This window comes from Haliotis rubra, unplaced genomic scaffold (genome assembly GCF_003918875.1).
Source record: "Haliotis rubra isolate DU_JTF1 unplaced genomic scaffold, ASM391887v1 Scf380, whole genome shotgun sequence".
Classification (NCBI taxonomy): Eukaryota; Metazoa; Mollusca; class Gastropoda; order Lepetellida; family Haliotidae; genus Haliotis; species Haliotis rubra.
In genome coordinates this window covers 236,414-254,419 of record NW_025767058.1, presented here as the reverse complement: position 1 = coordinate 254,419, position 18,006 = coordinate 236,414, and the positions used below count along the sequence as shown (strand labels likewise).

Sequence of the window (18,006 nt, the reverse complement as noted above, 5' to 3'; positions counted from 1 at the left end):
ATAATAACATGCCATGCAAACATCTGATCTTATAGCACACTCCTGGCAAACCAGAATCTCAGGACATCCCATTACAGTTCATGTCAGATCAGTTTTTCACAAACTTTGATCTGCCATTGAAATGACTAACAAAACATTGACTTTCGCCAATCAGAAAGCAGTTTTCTCTAGGTTTATGGCACTGGTTTATAAAACTGAAGACTTCCATACAAGACTTTGGGAAATATTTCTGTAGAAGTTGAAAATTGAGCAAAAGAAATCTGAAATGTCTAATAGATGGCCGATATTGTAGCAGGGTATGGAAGGGCTCTTCTGGATTATAAATATTTGCTCCATTGAAACAAGCGACGGACAATGATTTTCCCTGGGTCAGTCGTACAGCCTGTAACTGTCATATCACAGGCTAAAGTAAGGAACCTAGAGTTGCCTCCCCTGATACCATACGGTGATGTCGCCTTTAACCACATGTCTTGGCAGTAAAGCTACAGTCGTCAAGAGAAGAAGTTGTGTAGTCCGTCTCCCCACTCACAGCATGAGAAATTCAGATTACCCCATGTTAACATTTTCGAGATTGAACAATGTACCCTTTTGACTGCCTCTTTCCTGATCTGAAATGCAATGCTAATGACTGGAGGAAGTCATTCTGATGTGACTCTCAATGGGATGTCCTCAGATCTTTGTCTAGAAGTAGTGAGAACAGAGATTGTGTTTTAAGGAGATAGCCCAAAATACTATGTGGATCCCCTATCCATGTATCAATGTTGTGACCACCTTCTGTGCAGGCTCTGGCATCAGTGGGACGAGCAATGGGTTGTCTGCTACAGGATGTCAAGGTGACAGACATGGCCGAAACCATGTTGACCAGAGCCACATGGGGTCATCGCCTCAGTAAGATCAAGGTAAAGGTCATATTGTCTGGCACTGAAACAGTCAGTCAGTCTTTCAATCCCAACATGAAAGCTCAAATGTATCTGCTGTTTCTGTATCACAATACCAAGATAGTTGTAACTTTTTTAACAATGTTTACCAATTACAATCAAATGTTAAAATTAGATAAAGTTGTAAGTTTGTCATGCATGGATAAGTTTCAGGGATGTTTTTAGAGGATCATCTGACAAGCATATTTTGTCATGAGAAGTGATACTAGAACGTGAATCTTAAAACATATCCTTTCTGGTAAGGCCCTTTATTGAGGTATGTTACTGTTTATTACAGATTGATTTTAAACCTGCATTCCAAGGAACTACAAAGGAGAGATTAAAAATTCTGAAAGCCATTGCCTTGAATGATGCTGCTGATGTCAGCATTATCACAGATTACTGCAAGTGGGTGGCATCTTTTCATATATATTTGTACAAATTCCCAATATCTGTTTGTGAAACTGTCAATGCAAACATTTGGAGTCATAACAGCCTTACTGTCAGCTTCCCTCTGGATAAAGTAATCATTGTCCAATGTTTTTGTACTCAGATCATTTGATGACAAGATCCTTCTAGGTTTGACAGCACCAGTCTGGGCTGGAAGATTTCACCAAAGTAATAATTCACCTGCATCATTTTGAGGTTCTCTCCCTCATTAAGCCATGATATAACTGACATACTGTAGCAAGCTAACCCTTCAAGGTCTGGGTTAGAATATTGATTTCAGTAACCCATGCTTGTCATAAGAGGCAACTAACGGGATCGGGTGGTCAGTCTCGCTGACTTGGTTGACACATGTCATATAGCTGGAATATTGCTGAGTGCAGCGTAAACTCACTCACTCACACTCTGTTGCAACCTGCATTAAACCAAAGTCACTAACCAAAGGAACCATATAGACACCAATAAAATGTATCTTTAATAAATTGTCTACAACAAATCACCAAGACTAACCAACAAGATTTGACAGGCTGAAATTTACCAAGTTGAAAATCTGTTACCATGGTTACAGAGATTTTGACCTGGATGTTAAAGAGGGTCTGATGACCTACATCCAGCACGTGTTGTCACTGGAGATGCCGCTATGGGAAGGGGCATGCAATCTAGCCCAGCGCCGATCTCGCACTGCCAAAGCCAGAGTAGCCATCAGAGTGCTGCCAGAATCTGACAAATTGGAGATGGAGCTGAATAAATTATTGAAACAAGTGGGTACTTTTCCAGATTCTGACTGAAAGAAAAAGAAAAACTGGGTGCTGAGCTGTCAATATATCTTAGTTTGAACTCAATCGCCTAAGGCATGACAATTTTACTCTGTGTCTCTTTGGTACACAAATATTGGTTTGTCTGAATGGTACAATTGATCCTAAATCACTCATCCCTATTTCAATGACACTGCTGAGACTCTAGTTGAGAATAGGTTCCCAGCTAAACATGCTAGTTTTTGGAGGCAAACAAATGGGTCCAGTGGTCAGGCTTGCTGATTTGGTTAACTGCAAGTCATCACACCCTGTTGGCATTAATAGTTGCCCACAATGTCAGTCATAGGATTGTCTGGTCCAGACTCCGTTAATCAGATGATGCTGTCTCATAGGTCGGATATTGGTAAACGTAGCTACAAACAAACATATGTTGCTTCATGTGTATGCCTTCAAAAGGAATTTGAATTTGGTGATATATATCAGCGTTTAAAATTCCCGCCTGCCCGACCGTCCGGAACAGTCTAATTTCATCTCGAACGGTCAAATTTCAAAAGTAGCCTGTCCGGTGGTCTGGTAGATGTTTTTACCCCTAACAGTAAATATTTCATAATATCAGACAGGTTCTCGTGTCGTTAGTTTGAGGTGTTTACGGTATTATGATCATTATGTTAAACTATTTACGATTGGACAGTTCATTTTACAAAAACCAATCACAACACATACTTTCAGTTTACCTAAACTCGGTGCATTGCCTGTTAGTGCTATGTTGTTCATTGCGATGCTTGCAAACAGTAAAGTATTCAGAAACCTGATTTTTGTTTTCAGTGTTGAAAACCAGGACAGGAAAGTTTGTATCCAGACTGGTAATTTTTAAAAGTTACCAGTCCAGCTGTTTGGATTGGAATTTTGGGAGTTTTAAACACTGTATATATCATATATCTGACAATCACATGTGTTAACATAGGACACCTACAATGTCTATGAATGCTTCAGAAGTATTGAATGTGCTGCTCCAGTCCTATCCTTGTGTGTTGTGTTTTCTAGTGTAACCCCTATGACTATGAGACCATCAAGTTCTTGTTGGAGGAGTTACAGCAATATGACAGTCAACAAGCCATTAAGGTGAGTTTGTTTCATTGTTATATCTATCGTGGAAACCAGAGCTATCATAGGAGACATGAGGTTCCAAATCCTGTACCTTGGCCTCCACATACATGCTTATTATAGGATATTTATATAGCGCACATATCCACGTAACTAGTACATGCTCAAGGCGATGGATGTCAATCTCAACGGCACATCGTATTATCAATCTCAACTCCCCGGGGAGCATACAACTTGTGCAGCAACTAGGCGCACGAGTTATTGCTGCTGACTCATCCTTACAAGGTACCCATTCACAGCTGGGTGGACTGGGACACATAGTTACAGTACTTTGTCCAAGTTTACTGCACGTAGCTGTACCGGCAACTAGGTGTTTGCACGTATTCATGTGGCCACCATCTGGTCATTTACCAACGGATTCGTGGGTTGTGCACAGGGTTGTGTACTGTATACTAGGGGTTGTGACAACACTGAAAGAGTCTGCACACAAATATGACTCCAAGGTTTTTACACCAGGTCACAGATGGGCTCGATCCCGGCACCTCAAGCTCGCTGGATTTAGCCTGGGGCGTTAGCCAGCTCACCCACCATGCCCCACATACGTGCACTCACTCATCACACCTTGCACACACGCAATGCCCAGCCACACCATGCCATGCCACACCTCACTGGAGTGCACCAATATACTCAAGGCTGAAATTAACTGATCATATGAAGGACGGACTAAGACAGGTGCCCTTTTAGCCAACTTGAAATGTTAATTGTTATGGCTGGCAATGAGCTTGTGTTCTTTATTTAGTTCAAAAACTGTAAGTGTTGAAATGGACATTGTTTAATTCTCATTCACTTTCTAATTCATTTTCACAGAATCTTCAAATCAAAGGATTTAACATATATTGTTTCAATATGCATAGTTTTACCAATTTGGAAATGGACAAATGTGACCTTATTGTCCCCCACCGCAACGCGGAACTGGGGACTATGTACTCAGCGGTGTCAATATGTACGTCCCGATTCTTGTTAACGCGATATTTCATGAACTGTTGTACTCGATTTCTTCAAATTTGGTGACAGCATACATTGGGGGATTACGCAGACACCAGATGATTTGGGTGACCTTGACCTTATCTTCAAGGTCACCACGACACTTTGACCACTTTTCAAAGTTATGTAAATCACGCGAAATCGTGACATCTTCATAAAACATTGCACCCAATGTTTGGGTGACTTGAATTATGTCAACAGCCCACTAAATTATGTAATTCGACATTGCACCCAATGTCTTCAATTATGTCAACAGCCTACATTGGGTGATTACCCAGACACCAGTCATTTCAGGCATCTTGTATGTGACCAAAAAATAAAAAGTAGTAAATATGTTATAAAGATTCCATTCTTGAGTGGCGGGGGATATTGCTATATCAGTGGCAAACACTTGTCATGATTTATTTTCACTTCTGTTATTACTCATCTTTACATGATACGATATTATGACTATTTTCTTCAGGGTCTGAAACTGCTTGAGTATATCAGTGTGTACAACAGGAAATATCCACCTTCAGAATATGAGCAGCAGTACCATGGAGAAGGGGAGAGAGAGGAGGTAGGCAGAGGAAGCCATTGTTGCTCCCAGTCTGAATTCATCACAACTGACTAAAGTAGGAAATGGTTTTAAAACCAATCTGTATTACTTGACGAGTGACTTGTAAATTTAACTTTGACTCACATTTGTGTTCATTAGTAGACCTGTAACTTGTATAGTTACCACTATTTGACTACCATCTGTAATCCAAATTAGACCGATAACTTGATTCTGATCTGTATTCATCAGTAGACTAGTAACTTGTAAGTTTACCTCTATTTGACTCATTCAATTTCAATAGTGGACTGGTGAACTTGTAAACTTACCATTGTTTTATCCCATCAGATTTTGATAGATGGGGGTAAAACAATGGTAAGTTTGGAATTACTAGTCTACTGTTTTCAATAGTAGTAAGACTAGTAACATATAACTGTTTTTCCTCCATCTGTAATCCCCTCCAGTATTTTCCCCATCCGTTTTTTCTCAGTTGTCTGGTGTTCTGGACACACTCCCAGCCGCCAGCAAAAAATGTGTCCCCTTCCACCCACTCATGTTTGGTGATCCCTGGAAGATTATCAGTAAGTTTGGAAATTCTGTCTCAAAATATGTACATCTTGTAATAATAAGAAAACAATTGCATGTTCCAATTGCAAGGTACTTTCGTTAAAATAATGCGAACACTAATCTCATCTCATAATCTTCTTCCACATACGTAAATATATATATCTTGTAGATATGCTTTTTTTTTTTATCCATTTTTTGTATATACCCGATTCATGTTTTTCCAGCACCTGAGCTTGAAGATGATTCTGTTTCAATGTGGCTTCCAATAGCAAAAGTGTTAAAGGTAAAATACTTTTCGAACAACCCGTGAAGGTCCGGGTTAGAATATCAATCTTCAGTAACCCATGCTTGTCGCAAGAGGTGACTAATGGGATCGGGTGGTCAGGCTTGCTGGCTTGGTTGACACTTGTCATCGTATCCCAATTGCGCAGATCGATGCTCATGCTGTTGATCACTGGATTGTCTCGTCCAGACTCATTTATTTACAGACCGCCGCCATACAGCTGGAATATTGCTGAGTTCAGCGTAAAACTAAACTCACTCACTCACTCTTCGAACAAAACATTTCAGTACTTGTTCAGTTTTTTCAGTAGTGAATAGTCATTTATTCATTGATTATAATGCAAGAAGATTTGTCATTTTGCTATGATAAAAATCATTATTGAATACAAGAGAAATATACACATGAAGATCCAGGTTAGAACTGGTTTCAGCCACCCATGCTTGTTGTAAGAGGCGACTAACAGGATCAGGGCCTAGATTTTCGAAGCTCTCTTAGCACTAAGATAGTCGTAAGTGCCATACATTAACATTAACTTACGACTATATTAGCGCTAAGAGAGCTTCGAAAATCTAGGCCCAGGTGGTTAGGCTCACTGACTTGGTTGACACATGTCACCGTATCCCAACTGCATAGATCGATGCTCATGCTGCTGATCACTGGATAGCCTGGTCCAGACTCGATTATTTACAGACGGATGGAATATTGCTGAGAACAGCATTAAACAACAACCAAATAACAACAATAACATGAGAAATTAGCATCACCTCCATCTTGTATGTGTTTTTCACTTTGAAGTTACAAATTGACCAATGCGTTCACAAATATTTAAACCTAGTAAACAAATAATTCTTGTCTATATATTGTCCAGTTACATATACCTCATGAGCATTAAAAGAGTTATTTCCCTTTGTCATCACAGGATCTGTTAATTATCAGGTTGAAGCCAAGATATGCCCTTACTGCAATCCTTGGTTTGTTTTCATCAATGTGAATCTGTCCTGCATTACTTAACCATTTTCTCCCACTTAAGTTGACATACTGTGATATAACTGCAATATTTAAAGTGCTTCAAATCAGTCATATGTGGAATGTGTCACACCTAAATGTGCTAGTAGACAACTTGGGCGGAATACTCCTCAGGGAGCTGAGAATGATGACTGGAATGCATACGGATCCAGTGTTTGGGGAACAAATGAAATGCAATTGAGCAGATCACTAGAATATTAAAATGTAGAATCTAAATGCCTCACCTCACCTCACCTCACATTATCTCACCTCACCTCACCTCACATTATACTCCCTGTCTCAGCTATCAGAGGACCAGATCCCGCTGATGGCTATACAGAACATGGTTCGACGTCACGTTAAGTCTCTACAACAACAGACCGCAGGAAACATGGACAAAAACAACTGTGACTGGAGCTTCGACCAAAACAGTGTTGTTTTCTTGGATACAGTGAGGGACTTGCTCATGAGTGTGTCCAACTGTGAGATGGGGCTAGCCTGTGCAACCTGGCTCTTCAAGGAGCTGCCCATGGGTGAGTCAGATTTATATATGTGGCTAGCCTGTGCAACCTGGCTCTTCAAGGAGTTGCACATGGGTGAGTCAGATCTATATATGTGGCTAGCCTGTGCTACCTGGCTCTTCAAGGAGTTGCACATGGGTGAGTCAGATCTTTATATATGTGGCTAGCCTGTGCTACCTGGCTCTTCAAGGAGCTGCCCATGGGTGAGTCAGATCTATATATATGTGGCTAGCCTGTGCTACCTGGCTCTTCAAGGAGCTGCCCATGGGTGAGTCAGATCTATATATGTGTGGCTAGCCTGTACTACCTGAGTCTTCAAGGAGTTGCCCATGGGTGAGTCAGATCTTTATATATGTGGCTAGGCTGTGCTACCTGGCTCTTCAAGGAGTTGCACATGGGTGAGTCTGATCTATATATGTGTGGCTAGCCTGTTCTACCTTGCTCTTCAAGGAGCTGCCTATGGGTGAGTCAGATCTTTATATATGTGGCTAGCCTGTGCTACCTGGCTCTTCAAGGAGTTGCACATGGGTGAGTCAGATCTTTATATATGTGGCTAGGCTGTGCTACCTGGATCTTCAAGGAGCTGCCCATGGGTGAGTCAGATCTATATATGTGTGGCTAGGCTGTGCTACCTGGCTCTTCAAGGAGCTGCCCATAGTCAGATCTATATATGTGTGGCTAGCCTGTACTACCTGAGTCTTCAAGGAGTTGCCCATGGGTGAGTCAGATCTTTATATATGTGGCTAGGCTGTGCTACCTGGCTCTTCAAGGAGTTGCACATGGGTGAGTCTGATCTATATATGTGTGGCTAGCCTGTTCCACCTTGCTCTTCAAGGAGCTGCCTATGGGTGAGTCAGATCTTTATATATGTGGCTAGGCTGTGCTACCTGGCTCTTCAAGGAGTTGCACATGGGTGAGTCTGATCTATATATGTGTGGCTAGCCTGTTCCACCTTGCTCTTCAAGGAGCTGCCCATGGGTGAGTCAGATCTATGTATGTGTGGCTAGCCTGTACTACCTGGCTCTTCAAGGAGTTGCACATGGGTGAGTCTGATCTATATATGTGTGGCTAGCCTGTTCTACCTGGCTCTTCAAGGAGCTGCCCATGGGTAATTGAGATTTATCTGTGAGGCTGAACTGTTTTGTCATTGCCAACACAAAGGGTATTTTCAATTAATGCTATGCCTACCATAATATTACATATTACTGAATGTATGCAGGTGGGGAGAAAGTGATTGCTCTCAAAGGCTGTGTGACGTTTGCTGAGAAGTGGTACAAGGCCTGTGATGAAAAAACACAAGTAAGTTAAACAATCCATGCGCTACATGTGAGACATGCATCTAAACAATGTTTATATGGGAATCAAGTTATGGAGGGAGTTATTTCAGCACTTTCACCAAGTACTTTCAACATGACACTTTTTCTCTAGAGAATAAGCAGTTGTTTTCCCAATACACATCCCTATTGTTTCTATGCATCAGGCCTATTTTGTCCTAGCTTAATATTTTATCTTGCTCCCCTAGAAGGGACAGAGGGATAAAGCCCAGGCAGCCTACTTGAAGTTTGTGACAGTTTTCAAGCGTCTGTCCACGGAGCGTGTTCTGTTCATGAATGACCTGGCAGAGCCTGACATACTACAGCTGTGTAGCAAGCCAGGAGACCTGATTGTCAAACTGTATGAACATCCCAGCATCACAGCGTCCTGGGACTGCGAGGTCAAGAAGCCAGGTGAGCTACAGGGCATCATCTCCTCCCAGTCTGGTGACACTGGGGGAGTCCTGGGCAGATACGACCCCATGTTGGAGGTTTGTTTGTTTGTTTGCTTGTTGGCTAATGCTACACACAGCAATATTCCTGCTATATGTTGGCAGTCTTGAAATAATCAAGTCAGGACCAAACAATCCACTGACTGACGTCATGAGCATCAATCTACACAATTGGGCTCGGTGACGTGCATTCAGTAAGGTCTCCAAGCCAGATTACCCAGTAATTTTAGTCAGATCTTACAGCCAGAATGGGATGGTCAAGACTTATTCTAACCTGGGTCTTCACGGGTTTGGTTGTAATCTACTACTGAGGATCACATGGCTGCAATATGTGACCTAGTTTACTGCAAGCAATGGTGTTTCCACATGTCTCATGATTTCACTTCTATTTTCAAATTGTAATTGTCGTCTTTCCGATCTCCTTTCATATTTTTTTTAGTAATGATGAACATGATGCATAGGTTGACCTACTTTCATATATTTAATGGTAATTGTGAGCATAATGGGTTTTTTATTACCTTCTTTCAATTATTTGGTGGTTATTGTGAGCATGAAACAATTTCATACTTTCAACCTACTTTCATGGTAATTACATACATAACAAGTTCCTCAACCTACTTTAATTATGCAGTGATTGTGTATAATGCATTTGACCTACTTTCAAATATTTGATGGTAATTACATACATAACAAGTTCCTCAACCTACTTTAATATGTTGTACAGTGATTGTGTATAATGCATGATTTGACCTACTTTCAGATATCAATGCTGTTGTAAAGGAGATCAGTAAAGAAAATGACCTTGAACTTGAAAGCATCTGCTTTGGTCTAATCAAGAAATGGCTGCCATCTGTAGAGGCTAAGCAAGAAGCTGAAGATGTAAGAAAAAGTGTCCTCAGTCTTGCTGTTATAGTATTCTAATAATACATTTGTACATGAGTAACAATAAATTGGAAAAACCCTTGTTGACTTTGTGTGAATCAGATAAGTATATGCGTCCTATTCTGTTACTTCACTGACTGCTTAGCATGATCTGACTTGAACTTTGACTGACATAAAATAGCAGTACAATTCAAACTATTCCACATACCAGTAATTTTATCTTTTATATGCCATTTATGGTAATATTATAGTTGCGACAATATTATATATGTGTAAATATACCACTTGGACTTAAACAGACAAATACATCTTCAAGGGGATAGCTTTTGTATCCACTGTAACATTGAGAAGATAGCACACAACAAGAAATATTTAAGGTGTTGACACAATGTTAGAGATGTTTCAGAATTCATAACAGGAATAACTTTTATTGGACGGAATCCTATTTTAAGAACCTCTCATTAATAACTCTGCTCTGTTTCAGACGATGACCTTCAACTTTGACAGTCTGAAATTTGCAGGAGAAGAACCAAGACATGACGACGATGACAGCCTCAGGAGGTAGCCATAGGGCACGTTCTTCACTGCCAACTGCCAATGCTTTACTCAGTGTATCAGATCAGGATTACTGCCTCTTGTTACACAGGGTTAGAATGGGTCGCTAGCAATGTATGCTGGAACTAAGAGGCAGCTGAATTGTTCTGGTGGTCAGTTCCAGTGACTTTTGTTGACAACGGATTGGGTGTCATTGTGCCTTGATGACATGTATCATTGCTCGTAATATCCTTCACTGGATAGTCTGGTCCAGATTCAATTGTATTGTGTCAAACAACAAACTCAAGTGCACATGCACGTGCACGCACGCACACACACACACACACACACACACACACACACAAAATACACACTGGCACAGTATTACTCCTGTAGAGATTCTGGGTCAGAATTGAACCTCAGTGCTTCATTTGGTTTGTGGGTACAATGTGTGAAGCCCATTTCTGGTGTCCCCCGCCGTGATGTTGCTGGAATATTGCTAAAAGCGGCGTAGCGTAAAACCAAAACTCAGTCAGTCAGTCATTTGGTGTGTACAAGAGGAAAGAATTGATCAGGGCCCTGTTTCACAAAGCTCTCGTCTTGACTGTCGTGAGTCAATGTTACAGTATAGGAAGTATGAATGCTACGAGAAAAGTTACGAGATCTAAGGCTTACGAGAGCTTTGTGAATGGGACCCAGGTCTGGTGGATCATTGCTCATACTGTCAACCACTGGTTTGCCTGGTCCGGACATGATCACTGACAAACCAGCTTGACGTGGCTGGAATATTGCTCACTTATGTGAAGTAACAAGTTTCTGTGATGTGTGATGAATTTCAGAGTGTGTATGTAATGTGTGATAGTGTATGTGATGAGCGAGTTTAGTTTTACACCGCTTTTAGCAATATTCCAGCAATACCAGGGACACCAGAAATGGGCTTCACAAATTGTACCCATGTGGGGAATTGAACCCGGGTCTTCGGCGTGACGAGTCAGGGCTTTAACCACTAGGCTACCCAACCGCCCCTGTATGTGATGAAGTATCTGTGATGTGGGGAATCCAGAACCGGGTCTTAACCACTAGGCTACCCCAATCCCCTGTATATGATGAAGTATCAGATGAATCGAACCAGGGTCTTCGGTGTGCCAGGGTTTAACGAGTCAGTGGCTTTAACCACTAGGCTACCCACCCCCACCGCCCTGTATATGATGAAGTATCTGTGATGTGGGGAATCAAACCAGGGTCTTGGGGTCAGGGCTTTAACCACTAGGCTACCCCACCGCCCCTGTATATGATGAAGTATCTGTGATGTGGGGAATCAAACCAGGGTCTTCGGCATGACGAGTCAGGGCTTTAACCACTAGGCTACCCCACCGCCCCTGTATATGATGAAGTATCTGTGATGTGGGGAATCAAACCAGGGTCTTCGGCGTGACGAGTCAGGGCTTTAACCACTAGGCTACCCCACCGCCCCTGTATATGATGAAGTATCTGTGATGTGGGGAATCAAACCAGGGTCTTCGGCGTGACAGAGTCAGGGCTTTAACCACTAGGCTACCCCACCGCCCCTGTATATGATGAAGTATCTGTGATGTGGGGAATCAAACCAGGGTCTTCGGCGTGACGAGTCAGGGCTTTAACCACTAGGCTACCCCACCGCCCCTGTATATGATGAAGTATCTGTGATGTGTCATAGGCTATCTATGGTGATGTGGTTTGTGAGAATAAACAATGTGATGTTTGACCGTGTGTGTGATGTTTCATGGTGTATGTAATGTGTGAAATGAATCTGTAATGTGACCCTATGCATGTGATGTGTGTATTATCTATATGATGCATTCTCATAGTGATGCATCATGTGTAAAGTATGACCATATAAAGGTGATGTAACATGTATGTTATGCATGAAGGATTCACTGTGATGTGAGATGTGATATGTGACTGTATGTGTGGTCTGACCCTGTAAAGGTGATGTAACATGTATCTTATGAGTGAGTTTAGTTTTACACCGCACTCAGCAATATTCCAGTTATATGGCGGCAGTTTGTAAATAATCGAGTCTGGACCAGACAATCCAGTGGTCAACAGCATGAGCATCGATCTACACAATTGGGAACCGAGGACATGTGCCTGACCACCCGATCCCAGTATCTTATGCATGAAGGATTCACTGTAATGGGAGATGTGCATATGTAATATGTGACTGTGTGATGTGTGACATGTCTATGATGTGTTCTCAGAGTGATGTACATCATGAAAGGCATCAACAAAGAGGACTGTGGCGTCGCAATATTCAACTTCATCAACAAGGTGAGATGCTGACTACAACCACTCCACACAATTTATCAAGGCACCAAATGATGAGTGAATACAGACTATTTTGCATGGTTACAACGTATGGACAGTTAACTGTTTAAATCTTTACCGTCAAAGAACTGATTTTACAAAATTTTGAATTGATCTTGCAGGACAGCGAGACCACCAACCAGTGTCAAGTCCGAGGGCTCCAGTGTCTTCTACAGGTGTTCAACAGCGAGGACTTAAATCAGATATGTGACAAATCAGCTGAGGAACTCAGGTCAGAGTCTGTCCATTCTGTTATAAGTATTCCGTTCAGTTTAGTTTTAGTACTTTAGCCTGTTTATGCAGATTCTATCATTCCGTTTGGCTTTGGGGTTTTGTGAGGGGCAACTGGTCAAAATATGATCAAAATAATTCACAAATAATTGTATACAACTGGTTATTATCACCTGCTTGAAAGAAAATTGACTTGTCGATCCTTACAACATTCAAAGCATGAGTCTTCTTCCCTTTATTTTATTTTCTTTGAGAGGCATTTTAAAAGTTGTGAAGATGAAGGAAAACTGATTTGTATGGATAGTCAACTTCTTTATTGCAATGAGTGCGACGTTTCGGTGTAGGTACTAACACCGTTATCAAGCAAGTGATAGTACCTACACCGAAACGTCGCACTCATTGCAATAAAGACGTTGACTATCCATACAAATCAGTTTTCCTTTATTTTATTGTTTTCTTTTATGAGTTACAGATAGAGAGAAAATGCCCTTAAATGTTTAGGTTTATTCTTTATCTGGGATCTTTAAAGCAATTACTAAGAACTTGAGGTGGATTGTGTTTCAACATTGAATAATTATTTCATTAATTCAGCTTGCATATTTCTCATTGGCGATGCAAATTATTTTGGATGTATAGAAAGTCTATTGTCTCGTTCATGATTGGTGGATCTACATCACATGACTGTGATCGTGAGCTGTGATTGGTTGCTTCAGTGAGATGATGCATGTGCTGCTGTACCTGGTTGAGCTTGAAAAGCTGCACATCCAGCACTCGGTGGAAACGTTCGAGGAATGCAACAAGGAGGGTCTGATCATGGGGGTGTGGAGGAACCATAACCATCAGAAGACGGTACAGTAGTGGTGGTCCGATTAATTGAAATAATCGAAAGATTGGTCGCAGTGGCCAAACGACCAAGCAATCAATCACATTTCCTCATAATCGAACACTAACGATTTTGGAACCGCTGTAATAGAGTTTGAAATACTTGATGATAGAACATATCTAGGACGTTGTCAGGGCCTGAAAACGTGTTTATTTCTAAGAAAACTCACTTCACTTTCTGAAAAGTCATGACTGAATATTTCATGAAGAATCTGGGAAGTTTATGTTACACTGGAACTGAATCATTTTACACTGGATGTGAAATTTGCAAATGTAATTTGTGCAGTTTCAAAACACAACAACAGAGAACCAAATGTTTTTTCTTTATACTTATCTGCAACTACAACCTGAATAGGAAAATCTAAAAAATGATGGGAACCAATTTTTTTCGATGATTGGTTGTTGGTATTGAACCAATCATCAATTGTGAGATTTCAACCAATTCCCAACACTGCGGTACACACAGTGACCAACACTAACACTCAGGGATCATGTGACACAGGACACACTGAAGCACAAATGGCTACTGTAAAATTCACCAGAGTATATCATTAGGACATTTTGATTTGACAATGTGAAGGCCATTTCTGTTGTCACCAGCAATAATAAATCTGGAATATTGCTAAAAGTGACATAAAACCTCTTTCATTCACTCATTTTATGTACCAAGTCCACAATCCCCGATAACCAGCTGGACAGAAAATTGGAGTCCAGTGATTTACTCTCTCTAGCAGGGTCTTCCCTTGGCTGCTTCAGAAGGGAAGCCATTTTGTAAGGATACTGTGTTCTATGTCACCTGACTAGCCACAGGTAGAATCTTGGTACATCTCATGAACTGGAATATGGACAGTTGCAGGTGTTTCAACAATTACTTCATGCTCGGGTGGTCAGGCTCGCTGACTTGGTTGACACACGTCATTGTACCCCACTTGCATAGATCAATGCTCATGCTGTTGATCATTAGATTGTCTGGTCCAGACTTGATTATTTACAGACCTCCACCATATAGCTGGAATATTGCGAGTGCAGTATTAAACAGCAATCAATCAATCAATCGAAAATGCCTATCGAACAGATAATGTAAATGTTGGGAGTAGTTTTAGCCTTAGCGTGTACATTTTCCCTGAATGTCCTGTCTGTCTCCCTGCAGGGTGTGCTGCTGGTGGCGGCGCTGTGCCAGGACTACAAGGTGTACGACACACAGCTGTGGAACAACATCCTCACACAGATGCTGGGGCAGGGCATGGTGAGATGATGGGAGATCTCAGTGCTGGGCTTTCAGTGCTGGAAACCTTCTAAATCAAACAGGAATGTTGTTGTGCATCTATGATTCCTATCAGTTTATTATCAAGGAACAGACTTTGAATATCATCACAGATATGTATTTGGTCCAAATTCATGACAGCCTGAACATGGCGTGTCCAGTTACACACGACCTGTGAAGGTCCGGGTTAGAATATTTATCTTCAGTAACCCATGCTTGTCGTAAGAGGCGACTAACGGGATTGGGTGGTCAGGCTTGCTGAATTGGTTGACATGTGTCATCGGTTCCCAATTGCGCAGATCAATGCTCATGCTTTTGATCACTGGATTGTCTGGTCCAGACTCGATTATTTACAGACCGCCGCCATATACATGTAGTTGGAATATAGCTGAGTTCCGTGTAAAACTTGTATCTATCCCAGCCTTAAACATCCTGACTTTGAACATGGTTTTTATCTCAGGAAATGAAGTGGGCTCTGATAAAATTAGAATGTGAACAACCATGTGTCTCCGCCTGTGCCAGTTCTTTGAAATTTAGATTCTGTTGAAAAATGTGTCACCTTAATCTGTAAATACATGTCTTTCACAAGAGTCAAAAAAGAGCGGATTGGCATAGGGAATTGGAGTAACCTCCCTTCCCTCATACAGTAATGCCAATGATACCTCACTAGTTGTCTGATAGATGTCAGGGCACAGAATAATATATTGGATTACTTGTTACAATAATCTTTGTAAACACTAGAGCTTCTTTCCATTTCAACACGAAGTGCCTTTTGTTTCATGAACATGCATGAAAAAAATTCAACATTGGGGCTGTTGTTTAGAAAGAAATGCTCTGTCACTGGGATAAAAAAATGAAAATAACAGGTTCAGAAGAAATAATAGTCATAAAAATTTGCAGTTGGTGGATCTAATATGACAGTGTATTTGCATTTTGTGGAGATGTGAGTTGCTGTATGTGCTCTATCTGTGTCTTCCTTTGACTGATATGTGTCTGTATGTTGTAGAGATGTGAGCTGGAGCAGGTGCTTCTTCACCTGTGTGTAACAGTGACTGATATGTGTCTGTATGTTGTAGAGATGTGAGCTGGAGCAGGTGCTTCTTCACCTGTGTGTATGATATGTGTCTGTATGTTGTAGAGATGTGAGCTGGATGATATGTGTCTGTATGTTGTAGAGATGTGAGCTGGAGCAGGTGCTTCTTCACCTGTGTGTAACAATGACTGATATGTGTCTGTATGTTGTAGAGATGTGAGCTGGAGCAGGTGCTTCTTCACCTGTGTGTAACAATGACTGATATGTGTCTGTATGTTGTAGAGATGTGAGCTGGAGCAGGTGCTTCTTCACCTGTGTGTAACAATGACTGATATGTGTCTGTATGTTGTAGAGATGTGAGCTGGAGCAGGTGCTTCTTCACCTGTGTGTAACAGTGACTGATATGTGTCTGTATGTTGTAGAGATGTGAGCTGGAGCAGGTGCTTCTTCACCTGTGTGTAACAATGACTGATATGTGTCTGTATGTTGTAGAGATGTGAGCTGGAGCAGGTGCTTCTTCACCTGTGTGTAACAATGACTGATATGTGTCTGTATGTTGTAGAGATGTGAGCTGGAGCAGGTGCTTCTTCACCTGTGTGTAACAATGACTGATATGTGTCTGTATGTTGTAGAGATGTGAGCTGGAGCAGGTGCTTCTTCACCTGTGTGTAACAATGACTGATATGTGTCTGTATGTTGTAGAGATGTGAGAGCTGGAGCAGGTGCTTCTTCACCTGTGTGTAACAATGACTGATATGTGTCTGTATGTTGTAGAGATGTGAGCTGGAGCAGGTGCTTCTTCACCTGTGTGTAACAATGACTGATATGTGTCTGTATGTTGTAGAGATGTGAGCTGGAGCAGGTGCTTCTTCACCTGTGTGTAACAATGACTGATATGTGTCTGTATGTTGTGAGAGATGTGAGCTCACCTGTGTGTAGCAGGTGCTTCTTCACCTGTGTGTAACAATGACTGATATGTGTGTCTGTATGTTGTAGAGATGTGAGCTGGAGCAGGTGCTTCTTCACCTGTGTGTAACAATGACTGATATGTGTCTGTATGTTGTAGAGATGTGAGCTGGAGCAGGTGCTTCTTCACCTGTGTGTAACAATGACTGATATGTGTCTGTATGTTGTAGAGATGTGAGCTGGAGCAGGTGCTTCTTCACCTGTGTGTAACAATGACTGATATGTGTCTGTATGTTGTAGAGATGTGAGCTGGAGCAGGTGCTTCTTCACCTGTGTGTAACAGTGACTGATATGTGTCTGTATGTTGTAGAGATGTGAGCTGGAGCAGGTGCTTCTTCACCTGTGTGTAACAATGACTGATATGTGTCTGTATGTTGTAGAGATGTGAGCTGGAGCAGGTGCTTCTTCACCTGTGTGTAACAATGACTGATATGTGTCTGTATGTTGTAGAGATGTGAGCTGGAGCAGGTGCTTCTTCACCTGTGTGTAACAATGACTGATATGTGTCTGTATGTTGTAGAGATGTGAGCTGGAGCAGGTGCTTCTTCACCTGTGTGTAACAGTGACTGATATGTGTCTGTATGTTGTAGAGATGTGAGCTGGAGCAGGTGCTTCTTCACCTGTGTGTAACAATGACTGATATGTGTCTGTATGTTGTAGAGATGTGAGCTGGAGCAGGTGCTTCTTCACCTGTGTGTAACAATGACTGATATGTGTCTGTATGTTGTAGAGATGTGAGCTGGAGCAGGTGCTTCTTCACCTGTGTGTAACATGTTGTAGAGATGACTGATGCTGTGTCTGTATGTTGTAGAGATGTGAGCTGGAGCAGGTGCTTCTTCACCTGTGTGTAACAGTGACTGATATGTGTCTGTATGTTGTAGAGATGTGAGCTGGAGCAGGTGCTTCTTCACCTGTGTGTAACAGT

At 41.6% G+C, this 18,006-nt stretch overlaps 1 protein-coding gene across 1 annotated transcript in view; it reads left to right on the top strand.

The window, feature by feature from the left end:
* LOC124286345 (kinetochore-associated protein 1-like) overlaps nucleotides 1-18,006 on the top strand; it is an 82,516-nt gene that overhangs the window by 55,462 nt on the left and 9,048 nt on the right. Inside the window, exons 42-57 of the mRNA XM_046722706.1 lie at nucleotides 783-899; nucleotides 1,216-1,325; nucleotides 1,933-2,125; nucleotides 3,164-3,241; nucleotides 4,731-4,826; nucleotides 5,293-5,383; nucleotides 5,594-5,652; nucleotides 6,962-7,190; nucleotides 8,398-8,477; nucleotides 8,701-8,905; nucleotides 9,704-9,822; nucleotides 10,310-10,386; nucleotides 12,600-12,669; nucleotides 12,828-12,937; nucleotides 13,650-13,785; nucleotides 14,969-15,064. Coding sequence (XP_046578662.1) covers nucleotides 783-899; nucleotides 1,216-1,325; nucleotides 1,933-2,125; nucleotides 3,164-3,241; nucleotides 4,731-4,826; nucleotides 5,293-5,383; nucleotides 5,594-5,652; nucleotides 6,962-7,190; nucleotides 8,398-8,477; nucleotides 8,701-8,905; nucleotides 9,704-9,822; nucleotides 10,310-10,386; nucleotides 12,600-12,669; nucleotides 12,828-12,937; nucleotides 13,650-13,785; nucleotides 14,969-15,064 — 1,866 coding nt within the window. The remainder of the gene's footprint in view (nucleotides 1-782; nucleotides 900-1,215; nucleotides 1,326-1,932; nucleotides 2,126-3,163; nucleotides 3,242-4,730; nucleotides 4,827-5,292; nucleotides 5,384-5,593; nucleotides 5,653-6,961; nucleotides 7,191-8,397; nucleotides 8,478-8,700; nucleotides 8,906-9,703; nucleotides 9,823-10,309; nucleotides 10,387-12,599; nucleotides 12,670-12,827; nucleotides 12,938-13,649; nucleotides 13,786-14,968; nucleotides 15,065-18,006) is intronic.